The sequence below is a fragment of the Pteropus vampyrus genome, unplaced genomic scaffold (assembly GCF_000151845.1).
Source record: "Pteropus vampyrus isolate Shadow unplaced genomic scaffold, Pvam_2.0 Scaffold755, whole genome shotgun sequence".
In the NCBI taxonomy this organism is placed as follows: Eukaryota; Metazoa; Chordata; class Mammalia; order Chiroptera; family Pteropodidae; genus Pteropus; species Pteropus vampyrus.
In genome coordinates this window covers 99,624-116,651 of record NW_011889536.1, presented here as the reverse complement: position 1 = coordinate 116,651, position 17,028 = coordinate 99,624, and the positions used below count along the sequence as shown (strand labels likewise).

Genomic DNA, 17,028 nt, shown 5'->3' with positions numbered 1-17,028 from the left:
ACTGTTGTGGTCAAAGAAGATGCTTGATATGATTTCAGTCTCTTAAATTTATTAAGACTTGTTTTGTGGCCCAATGTGGTCTGTCTTGGAAAATGTTCCATGTGCACATGAAAAGAATGCATATTCTGCTGCTTAGGGGTGAAATGCTCTAAAAATAGCAATTAAATCTATCCTGTCTGAAGTGTCATTTGAGGCCGCTGTTTCCTTGTTGATTTTGTCTGAAAGATCTATCCACTGATGTCAATGAGGTGTGAAAGTCCCCTACCATGACTGTATTACTGTCGATCTCTCCCTTTATGCTTGTCGGTTTTGCTTTGTATATTTAGGTGCTCCTATGTTGGGTGCATAAATGTTTACAAGGGCTATATCCTCTTGTTGGATTGATCCCTTTATCATTATGTAATGACCTTCTTTGTCTCTTAAAGTTCATTTTGTCAGATGTAATTATTGCTACCCCAGCTTTTTTATTTTTTTATTTCTATTCACATGAAATATCTTTTTTGTTCCTTTTAGTCCATGTGTGTCTCTTGATCTGACAGCATATATAAGGGTCTCGTTTTCTTATCCATTCAGCAGCCCTGTGTCTTTTGATTGGAACATTTACTCCATTTACATTTAAAATGATTTTTGATAGGTACATAGTTATTGCCATTTTATTATTCATGTTTATGTTCTTTTTTTGCCCTTTTTCTCCTTAAAGAAGTCCCTTTAACATTTCTTGTAATACTGGTTTGGTGATGATGAACTCCTTTAGCTTTTTTTTGTCTAGGAAGCTGTTGATCATTCCCTCAATTTTAAATGATAGCCTTGCTGGGATAGTCTTGGTTGTAGGTCCTTGCTTTTCATTACTATGAATATTTTGTGCCAGTCCCTTCTGGCCTGCAAGGTTTCTGTTGAGAAATCTGTTCAGACTTATGGGACTACCCTTGTAAGTAACTGGCTGCCTTTCTCTTGCTGCTTTTAGGATTCTTTTTCTTTAACCTTTGACATTTTAATTTTGAGGTCTTGGTGTGGGCCTCTCTGGGTTCATCTTGTTTGGGGCTCTCTGTGCTTCCTGGACTTGTACACGTATTTCCTTTGCCAGGTTAGGGAAGTTTTCAGTCATTATTTCTTCAAATAGGTTCTCAATCCCTCTCCCTCTCTTTCTTCCTTCTGGTACCTCTGTGATATGAATGTCCTTACACTTGGTTTTGTCACAGACGTCCCTTAAACTGCCTTTCAGTTGTTCGTTTGTTTGCTTTTGCTGTTCTGATTGGGTGTTTTCTGTGACCTTGTTTGTCAGTCCTCTGCTTTGTCTAATCTGCTGTTGATTCCTTCTCGTGTGTTCTTCCTTTCAGTTATTACATTCTTCATTTCCAACTGGTTCTTTTTTGTGGTTTCTCCATCCTTTTTTTTTTTTATATGCTTACTATCTCTTTATTGACATTCTCTCTAAGTTTCTTGAGCATCCTTATTACCAGTGTTTTGAATTCTTATCTGGTAGGTTTCTTGACTCCATTTCATTCAGATCTTTTTCTGGAGTTTGATCCTGTTCTTTCATCAGGGACATGTTTCTTTATCTCATTTTGGATACCTCTCTCTGTTTGTTTCTATGTAGATCTCCTATGTCTCCCAGTCTTGGCAGTAGGAGTCCTGTGGGGTCCAGTGGTACAACCTCCCTCGTCATCACCTGAGCCCAGTGGTCCAGGAGTGTCCCTTGTGTAGATTATGTGTGCCTTCCTGTTGTAGTTGAGCTTTGATTGCTGTTGGCACATCAGTGGGTGGGACTGACTCTCAAAGGCTGACTGGCTTTGAGGATTGACCAGGACCATAGGGTACTAGTTGCTGTGTGGGAACTCACCCCATTAAGAGGGATTTACCCTAGTGCCTGCTGAGACCACCCTTTGGGTGTGCCATTTGTGCAGCTCATCAGGTGATGCTCTGTTGTGGTCTGAAGCCAATCACTGAGTGTGTTCATTCTGGGGCCTCTTAGGAGGGGCTCCCATGCTGGCCAAAGTCAGTCACAGCCTCTGACTGCCGGGGGATACCGGGTAGAGGCTACAAAGTGATCGCAATTGGTTATTACCTGCACTGGAACTGGAGGCATGTAGGAGAGGCCACACTGAGAACTGAGGCCGGTTGCCACCAGTACTGGTGCTAAGGCAGCTCATCAAAATGCCCAGGGCACCCTGAGGCTTGCCTCCACCTGCCAGCTGCCTGTAAGTCTCAGCCGCTGAATAAACCTCTGGAGGTATCTAAGTTGGGTGATGCAAGGTCTCAGGGAGTCAGCGCCGTGTGGCAAGTGGTGCTTACCAGGTAAATGTAGTTTCAGGTTTCGTGCCATTGTGGAACCTAGGGCCACTCAGTAAAAGGGTCAGAGCCCACTGAGGCCAACTGCCACCCCCCTGGGTCCATGAACCCCCGAGCGTTGTCCAGAAGAGACGGCCTTGTAGGCCAACCCAGCTGCCCAAAACAGTTTCTGGCAGTAAGCAAGTTATGTGGGTTGGATCTCATCAAGTCACTTATGTGAAACAAATGATACTCATTGGGCTCAATCAGATTCAGATGTCGGCATGTTTGGAGATGAGCTAATCACAGAGACAGTGGATTTTGTCCCTCCAGCCCTCGTCCTGAAACCACATAACTCAGTCTCTACCTGTATGTCTCTGATGCCTCCTCCCATGCTGCCATCTCCCGGAGCCCAGGGTGAATTCCTGGGAGTGCATGGACCATTATGAGCACACTTGAGTTTCCAGCTGCCTTGCAGCTCACCCAGACAGAATTCCTGCTGATTTTCATAGCCAGATGTTGTGGAGATTCCTCTTCTCAGTGCTGGTGCTCCAGGCTGGGTAGCCTATTTTGGGGCAGGAACCCATCACTGCTCAGGGAACGTTTGTAATCGAGATATCTCTCCAAATTCTCAACCACCACACATGGGTGTGGGGCCAGCCCGTTTCATATCTACCTTCTCGCCATCTCAAATTGGCTTCTTCTGTATATCTTTAGATTTAGGACTTTTGTTCAGCTAGTGTTCAGATGGGTCTTCAGATTGATTGATTTATAATTTATTTGTAATTGTAATGTGGTCATAGGAAGAGAACTCCCTAATTTTTAAAATTTACTAGATTTAATAGTAATTTAGAAATTTTCTCTTTTTCATTGTTATAAAGTTAATAAAGCACATTTCAGTTTCTGTACTAATCACCTTTCCTATATTTTTATTTCTAGATTTATACACATTGCTGCTGGAAGACATTCTTGTATTGTTACAAAAGCAGGATGATAGACTGGTGTTAAGATGTCATAGTAAGATTCTGGCATCCTCAGCTGATAGCAAACACACATTTAGCCCTGTCATTAAGTTGAATACAGTGTTGGTTCGACAAGTGGCAACAGGCAAGTATGTCTGCTAACATACTGCTAACATACAATGATGCTAATAACCTTCAGATTCATTGTAAACTTGGCTAAGATATTCAGTGTTGTTTATGTAGCATAACTAGGATAAAGTTTTGTTCTTTTAATATTCTTATAGAAATTAAAAGAAATTTATTTACTGCTTAGAAAGTGAATGAAGAGTTTATATTCCAAAATTTTGATGCCTAGACTCTCTGAGTAATTTCTTGCATTTGAAAATTTTCTGCATATTATTTCAATCTTTATTCCATATTCAACTGATTGATAGACACCAATGAAAATACTGAGTTGCAGGGGGTAATCCCAGTGAAAAGAATTTCATTAGAGTGGTATGTTTCTTGATTTGGTAAAAAAACAAAAGCAAAAACTGAAGAGATGGATGTAGTTGTGTTTTTAATACCAGTTTAAGTTAGCAAATTATATATTAGGTGTACTAACAATGAAATCCCTTTTAAAACTCATTAGTTCCATGATAACAGGATAAATTTATGAACTCTTTTATCTAACACCCGCTGACAACTTTTGTTTCTAATAAATTACTGTGAAATGAATGTTTTTATAATCTTTGTTTTATTGAAATATAATAAATACAGTATAATAATATACAATATTTTGCACAAATTTTAAGTGAATAGCTTGGTGAATTTTATATGAACACATGTTTACAAAGTGAACACATATAACCTTTACCTAGATTAAGATGTGGAAGAATACCAGCGGCGTGGAAATGGCCTCTGTAGGTTGCATTGTGAGAGTAATTTTTGTCTTTTTTTTCCAGATAACAAAGCTTTATTTGTCATCTCCATGTCAGACAATGGAGCCCAAATTTATGAACTGGTGGCACAAACAGTTTCTGAAAAAACTGTGTATGTATTAGACATAGCTAATATTTGACCTTGTTCTAATATTTTTAATATCCTGAATGTAATCTTTTGCAACTTAACTTTTCTTTTTTTCCTGTAGCAGGACTTTGAAAAGTATATACACAGCATTTCCTCTATATTCTTTTAGATATGTTCTTCTAAGAACTTTTTACTTTTCAGATCGATGTGTTTTATTTTGATTCTGTTCTATTGAAAGTATCTTTTCTAAAGAAAAGATTCCAGAAGGGTCAAGTGAAGTTTTGAAGTTTTGTCAAGTGAAGATAGTGTATCGATTATGTTGTTAAGTTTTTCTTTATCATATGGAGTTTTTATAATCTTACTTAATAGTTGTTACCAAAATAAAGATATTCTCTAGAAAGCAGAGTTTTTGTTTGTTGGTTTTGTTTGTTTTGGTTTCTGGTTTGTTTGCTTTTATTTTGTTTTTACTTTTAGTTTCTCGGTGTATTTAAAGGACATTTCTTTTTCTTTTCCTTTTTATATTTTGGATTCTTTTCAAAATTCCACAGTTGGCAGGACCTAATCTGTCGGATGGCTGCATCAGTGAAGGAGCAATCCACAAAGCCAATTCCATTGCCACAGTCACCACCTTGCGAGTGAGTGTGCCTTTGCCTTGTAGGAGAACTGACTTTGTTTTTGGTCAGAAAGGGAATGGGTAATTCTTAAATTTTGATATTTAGATACCTCATAAAGTTAAAAGATTGTTTTCTTTCTTCCATAGAGAAGACAATGATGAAGAAAGTCCAAAGTTAAAAGTGGAACATCATGGCATTTCAGTCACTGGTCTGCAGAGTCCAGGTAAACTGATCTGTTAAGTTTACCTGGAAGAATTTAGTCTATATGTTATTTATCAAAATGCAGAACTTTAACTCTTGGTATATGCAGGTTCTGGCATCAGCTATTCATTTTAACAAATTTCACTCTTGAGCTTTCAGCGTCCCATAATAACACTGCTCTAATTGTGTATTTCACTTAACAGACAATATATTTAGTTCATGTTGTTATTTTTTTCCAAGTATTTCCTGAATGCTTCATGTTAAAAGTTTTATTTAAGATATATTCTACTTTTTCTCTTCTGTTGGACAGACAGAGATTTGGGATTAGAGTCTCCCTTAATATCATCAAAACCTCAGTCTCATTCACTGGGCACCGCTGGGAAATCAGAAGTAGATGATCTGTTTGTGGCTGAGAGACAGTTTGCAAAGGAACAACATGCAGATGGGACTCTAAAGGAAGTTGGAGTAAATTGTCGAATCACAATCCCAGATCCACATTTACCCGTCTCAGAAGAACACTGGGCATTGGATGCATTAAGGAATTGTAAGTTTTATTCATAAGTTAATATTGTTGTCTAATGTACTATGAGTCACTTAGGATAATACCAAAGAAGTGTAAACTGTGACTTTTCCCTGCAAGAATTTTACAGTCTAGTTGGAAAGATGATAAAAACTTCACCCACCTTTTTAAGTTAACAGACAATATAGATGTATCAAAAGTGACCTCTTTGGGGTGACCAGAGAATGGAGGCATCAGAAAACAGAGATGTGATTACTGCCTTGAAGAATGGGTTTCTAATAGGTATTTAGAATAATAGAAGTCATTCATACAAGAGTAGAAAACTCTGAGGGTGTTCAGAGAGCAGTGCATAGACTAGTTAGCCTGTGATAGACCATGTAAGTTACAGATAATGGTTGGAAGGGTAGCAAATGTGTTGCTGAGCTCAGCTGCTGTGGATACCAGATTGAGTCCTCTGAACATTCAGGATGGTACATCACACTGTTTCAAAGCCTTTTTCAAACTACAAGTTATTCTTCTAATATTCTTGTGGAAATTGTAGTATTCTCCACTAGTGCCCATCCTTCACTGACACAGACACACAGACGTGGGTACTTGCGCATATGAGAGTGGGTGGTCCTTGCCACTCTTTTTAATACTCCTAACCCTCCACTGGTTGATAATCACTGTTACAAAGGGGAGTGTATCACAGGGAAAAGGCTGAGAACGGTTGCTCTAGCTGTAGAGAATCGTTAGTTTTTAAGCTAGGTTATGACTAATGAAAAAAAAAATTTGAGAACTGTGAAAGGATTTGAATGGAAAGCAGTTTATAGTAGTGCAGTTACTATTAAGCTATTGTAGTAGCCTGGGCTCGAGGCTAAAAAGGTTTGGATCAGAATGGTTTCAAGAATAAACATAAAGCGAGAACTCAATAAATACTTAAACCAATTGACTTTTTGGATGGCAAAGGAAAGGGAATATTTATAGAGATAATTTCAGTATTCTTGTCAGAAATAAAAGTCAGAAAGGACTACCACTGTCACACTTTTTTTCCTTCATTTAATTCAGAATAATGGGCTTAATTTTAAAACATGTTGAGCTAAAGATAATGAATTCCATATAAGAAGAAATGATGAGCAGGAAGTTGGGGTTTGAGACTAGAACTTTGGAGAGAGGTTAAGGAGAGATGGATTTGAGTGTTGAAGCCATAAGAATTCAGAGCATCTCTCAGGAAGTGAATGTAAAGCAGAAAGACAGAGGGTCAAAGACTCCGATCTGTGTGAAGAAACAGAAGATAGAAATTAAGTCAGAGTTGAAAGTAGAGAATTGGTCAGGTTCTTTAAAACCTAATTAATTCTAGTTTCTCTTGAATTAACAGTCATAATAATTTCTTTTTTTTAAATTTCTGTTTTATTTTTTAATTACAGTTAATATTCACTGTTATAGTGGTTTCAAGTATACAATATAGTGGGTTAGGCATTTTTAAGTACAATTAAGACTTTTGATAGTTTGACTAACCTTGTCCCAGTAACTCTTTCATTGTGTAAGTGACCTCACAGCATATACTTACCCATTCAAAATTAAATTGGTTCTATTTTTAACAACCTAAGGAAGCTGTGCCAGAAGTAAGGTCATTTTTTAAAAACTTAACATTTACTTATCTTTTGACATTATACATGCTACCAAAGCATTAGAATTAAATTCTATTACAAGGAAGTTTATTTTCTTCACCATTTAAGGAGATACTTTAGATTATTATAAATGATAAAATAAATGTTCTCTGTGTCTAATAAAATTAGAAAAAATAATGTCTGTGTATATAGTGTCTGCTTCGGGAAAAATAGAACTTTTAGGGTTTCTGTGTTTTTTGTTTTTTGTTTTTGTCTAGTTTAACACAATTTTTCAACATTCTTTTAAGAAATACCTTGTGGGTATTATTTCAGTTATTGGAAGGAAAAACAGAGGAAGACATGGTATTGGTTATTTTGCAGTTCTAAATAAGGGTACCTCCCAATTAAGAGCACCTAGATCTTTTCAAGTCTGGTTTAATCTTAAGTCGTCTCCAGACGGTGCTTTATTTCATTTTTCAAACAAGACAAAAATGTATGAAATTAATGTTTTGACTTTGTTTCTAAACAGTTACTTACTTTTAAAGATAATTGATAATTTCACTAACTAATTTAATTTGTGGAGTCTGAGCTTATAGTTGTGAATTGTGCTTTTTTTCCCGCTCTTTCTTAAATCTTTTAGTGGGTTTGTTGAAGCAGTTGCTGGTACAAAGGCTGAGTTTGGCTGAGAAGAATACTCAGGAAGACTGGCCACATTTCTCAAGATACAGGACAGCCTCCCCGGGGGAGCAGACAGACAGTGGAACCCAGAACTTTGAAAATATTAAGGCCTATCATTCTGGTGAAGGACAGATGCCCTTTAGAACTGGAGCTGGTGTCATTTCAGCTTGCTACAATCCACAGACTTCAACTGAATCTTATGCTTCGCGGGGTTCAGTGGTAGTGGCATTCCAAGATAGCCATGCAAGTAACATTTTAGCAATGGACCACATGATTATGACCCCAGAGATTCCTCCTGCAGAACCAGATGGAGGTCTTGATGAGAGTGGAGAGCACTTTTTTGATGCCCGTGAAGCACATAATGATGATAATCCATCAGAAGGTTATGGAACAGTTAAAAAGGAAGAGAAGGATGTTAATTTATGCATCTCAGGCAAGTTGTTTCACATTAAAACTTTGATTTTGATTGTTGTTAACTGTCTTATGTGCTAAAATGGATCTTTTTGGGTTCGCCAGGTGTGTATGTGTAGCATTTATTCTTTCATGCACTAAATAATTATTGAATCTGTGTCAGACTCCAACCCCTATAGCATTGAATAAACAAACACTAAAATCAACTATACCCATGAAGCTTAAGTGGTAATAGGGGAAAGAGTATTGGTAAATAAGTCAACAATAGATGTCAAATAGGAAGAAATATTAGGAAAAATAAGTCAGACTAAGGGGCAACAGAGCGAATGGGGACAGACAGGGTGATCAGGGAAGAGGGCCTCTGCTGAGGTAGCATTTGAGCAGAGACCCAAGGGGGTCTATGTGGGTATATCTGGAGGGAGAGTGTTCTAGCTGAGAAGACTAGTGTATAGGCTGTGAGGCAAGAGCAAGCTCTTTGTGGTTAAAGAGTACAAGGTGAGGGGAAAAAATGGTAGAAAATGAGACAGAGGTATTAGGCAGGGAAGATGGTGGCAAGATCATACGGGGACTTTGTAGTTTTCAGCTTTTAACTTTTAAAATGCTAATATGAAAATTTTCAGAAATAGCTGTGAAAGTCTGTTCAATTTAACTTAAATCTGAAGTGAGAAAATTCTGATAAACTTAACACAAAGCTTGGGAATTTGGGAATTAATGGTTTTAATCCCTCTTTAATAGCTTTTAAAGTTGTCAGCATATCACCTCATCTCTCTGTTCTGTGTGCTAATAGCAGTACTAATGTCATCAAACTATTCTGTCTCTATCAATAGGAAACTATTTGATCCTCGATGGCTATGAAACAGTGCAGGAGAGCTCCACAGATGAGGAGGTTGCTTCCTCACTTCCCCTGCAACCCATGGAAGGCCTCCCCTCTATGGACTCTTCCCACCACCAGCAGCATTCTCCCCAGGATGCTCATTCTGATGGGGCTGTTTCACCATTCACCCCAGAATTCCTGGTTCAGCAGCGTTGGGGAGCTATGGAGGATTCTTGTTTTGAGATCCAGAGTGCCTCCACTTGTGCAGATCCAGAAAGACAGATCATGGAGTGCATTCGTAAGATAGAGGCTGATCTTGAACACTTAAAGGTACCTCAGATTTCAGCATCCTTAGGACCTAGTTTTGTGAAACACATTTAACAAAGAAGATGTATAGAATGTTTGAAATGCGGATGTCAATAAACTCGTTCCGTTTCTAAATTTATGTTTTCTTTGACCATTATCCGTGGAAAGGTCTGGATAAAAAGTTGGGATCAGCATTGTTTATCTGCTTACAAATCACAAGAATAGAAAAAGTTGTAGCTCTATAAATTGTGTTTGTATGGGTTTCTAAGTTTAAGAACCTAAATATATTTGGTATGATTGACTGTCCACAAAGTGAAGATGTGTACAGTAGCTGAGAGGCAGGGTTTATGTAGTTATGAATCCAGGCTGAGAAGTGCTATAACCTATTAATTACCTGTTAATTATTGGTGATATTGGTAGTTTTCCAGATGCTATGAAGATGGAAATTGGCTCCAGTGGCTCCCGTAATTTAAAACCTGGGCGTGAATGGGGTTTTTGTAAGTTGGTAATTGAAGATGTCACTATACTAGCCTCTGTTTCAAAACTGACTTGATGGTTTCTGAGAAAGAGGCTTTATTTTAAATTTTGCCATCAGTGGACACAGTTGCTAGAGCCTATCATGACATCATTCAGTTGGAGGCTTTACAGATAGTGTTAAAAGGGTTCCTTAGCCTTTTAGCTAAAGGCTGGTCTCCGTTAGTTTTTCTTTTAACTTCATATGATAGGTTTTTCTCTTTATATGATTATATATGGCTGATGAGATATCTGAAAGGCCATTGTGGACAGGTTGACTCTAGTATAGTTCATGCCAAATGTGAGATCATTTTCAGGGTAACTCCTGAGGCTGGGAGAATCACCTTTACTGGTTGTCCTCTGCTCTATTTTCTTTTTATATGAGAAAGTTGTAAGTTATTTGTTCAAGGCAGAAATAGGTAAAAGGAATGAAATTTACTTTTTGCTCTATTAACAAAATTTTAATGATGTTTACGTTGAAATTTGGAAGAATACCTGTAATATAAAAATCCTTCTTTCCTATTTTCAAAAAAAAAAAAAAATATGTTCAAATGAAAAACATGGGTTTTATTTTACAGAAGGTGGAGGAAAGTTACACTATTCTTTGCCAAAGGCTGGCTGAATCAACACTTGCAGACAAGCACTCAGGTATGTGAAAATTGCGGATCCTAGTCTCTAGAATCATCCTGCCTGAACAAGTACAATGATGAAACAATTTCTTATTCTTTAAAGTGGAAATCTTATGAGATTATTTTTCTTTTCTGTCTTTAAAAAACTGTTTTTAAATATCATATATCAAGCAGAGGTTATTGTCTGCTGACTTGGCTCTTCCTTTTTTAAGGGGAACTGCGATTGTCAGTTCCCATGACACCCTGTCTTCTCTGTCTTCTTAACCTTTGCAAAGCAGAAGGCAGATTGGTGGTAAGCCTGGTAAATCCTAGATTCCCTATGTGATTTGTTGATGTTGCTGTGACTTCGTAGTGGTGGAGGCTTGGTCCTCCTCAGGCCTTGCTGTACTTTTGAGTCTCACTGTAACTGCAAGTGGATTTGTGTTCAGTGCAACAATTCGTATTCATTTGCTTACAAGCTCTTGGATGAGGCCGTTCTATTCCAGAAACAAAGGTATAACCATGCCCACAGATTTCATAGGTATTCTTTAAATGTTAATTTGTTCTTCTTAACTTGATTCCTGCATATCTTTATTCTTCCCAGATAAGAGTTAGAGCTCTGTGTCCTGGAGGTGACTGAATGTTGTTGGATTTTGAGCATCGGCTTTATATCAGCACATCCTGGCTCCAGTGTGGACGAAGAGAGAGCATGTGACGGATCTGCCTATGAAGCCCCTGGACTTAGCTATGTCCCAGGGGACCCAGAGCAAGACTGGTTCTTCACAGTCTGGCAGCTGCACTAGTCTGTCAGTGAGAGAATATCCATTCTCTCACTCTGCTCTCCTCAGTATCAGAAATTCATCTTGATTCAGAACAAAAACCAAATGTATAGAGCTTTGGGTTTAGGATATGAAAATTTACTTAGACACAAGAAAAAGAGAAAATCAGATGTATTTATTTGACTTCATTCCATATTTGAAAGCACATTTTAATTTTTATTTTGCCATGTTTTGTTTTAATTGAGTAGTAAGAGTTTTTAGACCTTTGTATTTAGTACACCCAAGGATCAATTTCTCCTGCAGCAAAGAGTTCAGAATGGGGTATTAGGAGGTTGGGTAGAGAGGTAAAGAAGAGAAGGTAGAAAGAAGGGGAGAGGGAAGCATCTAGCTTTCACTTAACTGTATTCCATGCCCTCTGCTGTCCATTATGCTGTTTCTCTGATGGTCACCTCAAAGGCATAGTATGCCTGTGGCTCCTATGTGCAGAGGACTTGAGCTGCATGCTACCCAGGTAGACATATAGTAGATGGGCTTCCTCCCATCTGAGGCAAGCACCTCTTCTCTAGCTGGGATCAACCACCAATTAACAGGAATCCTCGATGTACTAAATAGCAGGCACTTGAAATGGTGTGTTTTCTTCTGTTGTCTTCTTTTCTTTTGAGGGTTGGGATTTGGGAGGGAGAGGAAAGCAAATTTTATTTTCTTGACTATAAATTTGTTATTAATATCATTTCATTTTTATAATTATACATTAGACTTTGGCACTTGTGTAAAATTATTCCTGCAGATTGAGCAGGAAGTAAAAAAATACAAATGGAGATGCTTCAGATGGTGGCAGGGGTGGGGGTTGTTGAGGAAGAGTGGGATGGGATTGGATAAAATTGTTTGGGAAGGTTATCTAAAAGAATCACTACTGAGTTGAACAATGGCTATCATTAGCCACGGGTACTGCTGATTATAAGGCCAGTACAATTTTAGTACCTGGAGGTTTGACTCTAATTTTTGCACTGATGGTGCCAAAGGGCTCTTTGAGTTAAAAGGAGAGCCAAGAGTGGAGTGGAGAAAGATGTGATGGAGAAGGCAGAGCTGCTCAGACCAGCTCCAGAAGCACTTCCTCTGACTTCACTGCTGGGACTTTTTCCACACTGGTGCCTGACTGACCTTAAAAATTGCAGACCAGATCATACACTGGATACTGCAGGCAAGGTATTGGTAACTGCCTGCTCTCGAATGAATAGTAGTGTTGGCAGCACCCTACAGAGGATAAATGTTTCAGAATTTTGTAACTTGAGAACTCCTTCAGTTGTATTGGTTTTCTGTGGTTTTCTGTGTGCATCAGGTATATATGTTCTGGAGTAGTTTTGCCCACTAACTAAATCATTTGTCAAATCTTAAAACTCTGTTAGTATGCAAGGAATTCATCTACTGCCGTTATCTTTCAGTAGTGCCCTCTGAACTCTGGGTACTCAGGATGTAGTTTTATTCTTCTCTGCAGTCCAGTATATATATACACACTCATCACAAATGATATGGATTTTTAGTTGCTATTATAAACACCACTACAACTTAACAAGCTCATTTATTTCTGGATTCCTGTTTCTGTCTTCAAAACTGATCTATTTTTTAAGTAGACCAACCAACTTGGATTGTTGGACCTCATCTATAAATTAGAATTATATTTTGGGTTGTAGGCCCAGTATAAATTAAATCAGAACGAGATTAAAAATTTTAGAAGCAGAAGCTAATATTTAAATGGAATTTGAACTTTTTATATAAGAGAAGCAAGGAGAAACCAATGGTTATATTGTGCTGCTGGAAATAATGTAGTTACACTCTCAATTAAAAGGGTTTCATGTAGCCACTTGACACTAATACCATCAGTGAGCAGTTAGTCAAGAGAAAGGTAAATATAAATAGAACTTTCATCTAAACTTCAGACACTACAGGGAAATTACATAATTTTCTAGCACTCATTTAAGAAGCTTTGTAGGTTAGCAAAGTTTTGGTTTCTCTTCTAGCTCAGCCAGTATCTTGTCCTAAGCAACTAACTATTGGCTTTTCTTTTCCTGCAATTTAACCTCTCCTTGGAACAAGAACAGGGCTAACTGGAAAAATACTTTGACCATAGCTCTAGTACTTTCAAATAAATTCATATCTAGATTTTCAAACAAAGCCCCAAAATGAAGTTTAATTCTGAAAAGATCCCACAATTTTAAGAGTTCTTTTTATCTTATTTGATTTTTTTCCCTCCTTTCCAGCCTGGCCTCCCACACCTTCCATTTTATTTTGGCCATTAAATCACATCCATTTTACTTTGATACTATATCTGCCCTACAGGAAGATGTAATTAGATATTCATCCTGTCCTCGAGTGGAACTGGTTACCATCAAAGTCATTTTCTCAAAGTTATGTGACTCGAAGTTGGAATCTACTTCCATACAGACAAAGCAACCTTCCCAGAACAGAAGAGCTGGGGTTTAGCTATTGAAATGACCTGCTGTGACCCAGCGCTCTTTCCTGTGGGGCTAATGGCTTCTTTGCTATTAAGCGGCAAATTACATTTGGAGTGTCACCTTCCTTTTCAGACAACAGTTAACCAAAGCAAATCAGTTAGCACTCCAAGTGCTATAATTTAAAATATTGATTACTGCCCTAGAAGCTACATATTTTACATACTTTAAAATCAGCTAACTTGGACTACTTGAGTTATCTGGGCTTTTAGAATATAAACTGTAGCCATTTTACTACAGTATACTGCATAGGAGGTATATTTCATAAATTTTTTTGGCTTTTTTGCCCCAGAACAACTTATGACAACTTAAAAAGGATGAATCCCTTTTGAAAGTCTTGTTTGTTTTTGGAGGAGAAGGGGGAAGCTAATGTGAAAGAGGAAAAAAGTCCATTTTTTTCTTATTTTTAGAAGCTAAAGAAAATAATATGCTTTCTAGGTTATCTTTTATTTGTATACTTTTCTTTTTGATGTTGGTAAATTTGATGTATTATAATAGAGCTTCTGTATTTCACACTGGAAGCTGTCTTCTCTCAATGTGGTATATGGTGTTATTTTGAGCTACTAGAGCTTGGTCAATGTTTTCTTCCCTGTATGTCACAGAAGGCACCACTGAGAATGTACAGAGGACCTCAGAATAGACAGGAGGAGCTTCCAGTCATGTTTCTGTGGGCTGTTTTTTCCCCCTAGTATTAGAATTTTTGTTTTATAAATCATGTTTTTTCCTGACTTTTCTACCCCTTTTCAGAGTGATCTACAAAATTGTTCTTTCCTCAAGAAAAGAATTCCTTTGCTTCATTCCTCATGGTTTCCCCTCTGGTACTGATATTTTTTCACAATAAATTGGTAGGAAGAAAAATGTACCTCCTTGAAAAAATCTCTGTCGCCATTTCCAGGTATCAGTGGCTAAGCAGAGGTACTGCAAAAATAACTAATATGCACACTGTTGGTTTTTAATAAGTCTCTTTCTACTAGAATATTTTATTTTCCTTGTTCACCATACAATCATATACTCTTTAACAGAAATTACTTTTTCAAAATCTGGAACTATCTTCAAAAACCTTTATTAACAATCATGTATTTTTACTGATCACAGTTTATTGCTCTAATTATCCAGATGTACCTTTGTGAAATAGCTCTTTTATGAATTAGCTGATAAGGTTATATGTTTCTGGAACAAAATATTGGTCATCTAAAAACTTTGTTTTCTGGGGTCTGGGAAAATAGAAAATGAGAGTTCAAATATTAAATATGCTTAAAGGAACCAAGTATATGACTTTTTATTTGTATTCTTGTTGCTTTGTCTCTAAGTTATATTAGAAAAATTTGGTGCTAAGGAGACCTTAATCTTACTGGCAGTGACTATCAAACATCTTCCTACTTATTAGAGCATCTTTACTAGTAAGACTAGCCATTTGATCTCTAATGTATAAACTTCCATGAGGACTCTAGCACCTGGGATTGCCCCATCATTTGGGGCAGTTTTGTTGTTGAACAGCTTTATTGAGATATAATTAACATAGCAAACATTTCACTGATTTAAAATGTACAGTTCAGTGATTTTGACATACTACTAATGTTTTTAAATTGTAATTATATATAACAAAATTTGTCATTTTAATTATTTTGAAGTATATAATTCAGTGGGATTAATGGGACAGATTTTATGGCTCACTTGAAGATAACTTTAGTTTAATGCTACCCTAAATGAAAATATGATGTCTTTATTACCGCTCATATTCCCAATACTGGACTTCCTAAGGTACCAACATGTCTGTGCTTTTATGGATTTCATTTCAACTCAGAAGACTCAGTGAATTTTGGGCTTTTTCTGTGTTGGTTTTGACATAGAGGTGTAATTTGACTTACTCTTGGGACAATAATTTAGTTTTCAGTCATTCAGGGTCACATTTGGCTGATCTAATAAGCATAATAAAATGCATAATATTTTATGTGATCTTTTAGTTTAACCTTTTAAAAATTAAGGATATTAAAATGTACTTTGTGGAATCAACCTGTTTGTACTCTAAGCTCTTTCTATTTATAAACATAACTAGTAGAACAAATAAATACCCATTCTATTCCCACTTGCCCCTGGATGACCATGTTCTACTAGGAATGAAGAAAGTAAAACTCTGTCTTTGCATGTGAAAAGTTACTTCCACTTTTTGCTGTCCTCTTCCAAGCCAAATGACTGGTTCACCAAATGTTAATACCTACTCGAGAGATAAGAGGATCTATCCTGATGAAGAAGTTGCTTTGTAATTGAAGTTGATGTCTCCCAAATATGATGAATGTTATAGATAAATAGCTAGATGTAGGTGTTTCCCATTTTTTCTGTAGTGTCAATTATAATTCTTGTTACTAATTGAAAACACTTTCTCAGTTTTAGCTGTCAGGGAATGTTTGTTTTACTACTAGTGAGAAATCATCATTCCCTGAGCATCAGCTGAGGCCTTGGTTTGAAATCATTTAAGGTAGGTAGAGCTCTCTTTTTTTTGTAGTCTTTTCCTCTCATTTGATTAGGGTGTTTTTGGACCTACCTATGATTAAGGCTACTCTTACAGCATTTTATTTCAGGGGATCACTTTTTTTTCACATGTAACCACTGGGTTGGAGCTGCCTGAACACATTCTGATCAATAACAATACTTAAGGTACATCTTGGTAATCTTTAAAAAAAAATTTTTGGATAAGTATCTGTACAGAGAAAATTTATTCTGCATTTTATTTTAAATATTAAAGTCAGGTAGTATGATAGTGCATGAGTTCTCAATCTTTGATCTCAGAACTGTTTTGCATTCTTAAAGATTATTAGGGACTTCATGGAGGAGCTGATGTTCATATGGATTATATCTATTGATATTTACTTTGTTAGAAATTAAAATGAAAATTTACGAGAATATAAAATAGTTATTTAAAAATGATAAACTCATTACCATTTTTTTAATGAAAAATTGCTATATTTTCCACAATCAAAATATTGAGAAGAATGTTTTATAGCCTTTCAAAGCTCTTCAATGTCTAGAAAATGGAAGATAACTGGATTCTCATAGTTCGAATATCTACTTCTGTGTGCAATCTGGTGCAATAATGTTTTGGTTGAATTATAAGAAGACAATCCAACCCAACGCATATTTTAACAAGAAAATATATTTTAGTACCTTCTCAGATCATTGATATCCTTTGTGACACTGCAATGACATGTACACATGGTAGGTTCTTAAAAGATTACTGCAATAACTAAGG

General features: G+C 36.8%; 1 protein-coding gene across 4 annotated transcripts in view; it reads left to right on the top strand.

Annotated features, from left to right (window-relative positions):
• ARHGEF12 (Rho guanine nucleotide exchange factor 12) overlaps positions 1-15,048 on the top strand; it is a 148,086-nt gene extending 133,038 nt beyond the window's left edge. For all 4 annotated transcript variants that reach the window (XM_023526248.1, XM_023526249.1, XM_011385706.2 and 1 more), the window contains 9 exons: positions 3,208-3,375; positions 4,175-4,262; positions 4,787-4,873; positions 4,999-5,075; positions 5,364-5,597; positions 7,803-8,273; positions 9,079-9,395; positions 10,463-10,532; positions 11,097-15,048. In XM_023526248.1, coding sequence (XP_023382016.1) covers positions 3,208-3,375; positions 4,175-4,262; positions 4,787-4,873; positions 4,999-5,075; positions 5,364-5,597; positions 7,803-8,273; positions 9,079-9,395; positions 10,463-10,532; positions 11,097-11,107 — 1,523 coding nt within the window. In that variant the 3' untranslated portion in view covers positions 11,108-15,048. The remainder of the gene's footprint in view (positions 1-3,207; positions 3,376-4,174; positions 4,263-4,786; positions 4,874-4,998; positions 5,076-5,363; positions 5,598-7,802; positions 8,274-9,078; positions 9,396-10,462; positions 10,533-11,096) is intronic.
• Positions 15,049-17,028: the final 1,980 nt, after the last annotated feature.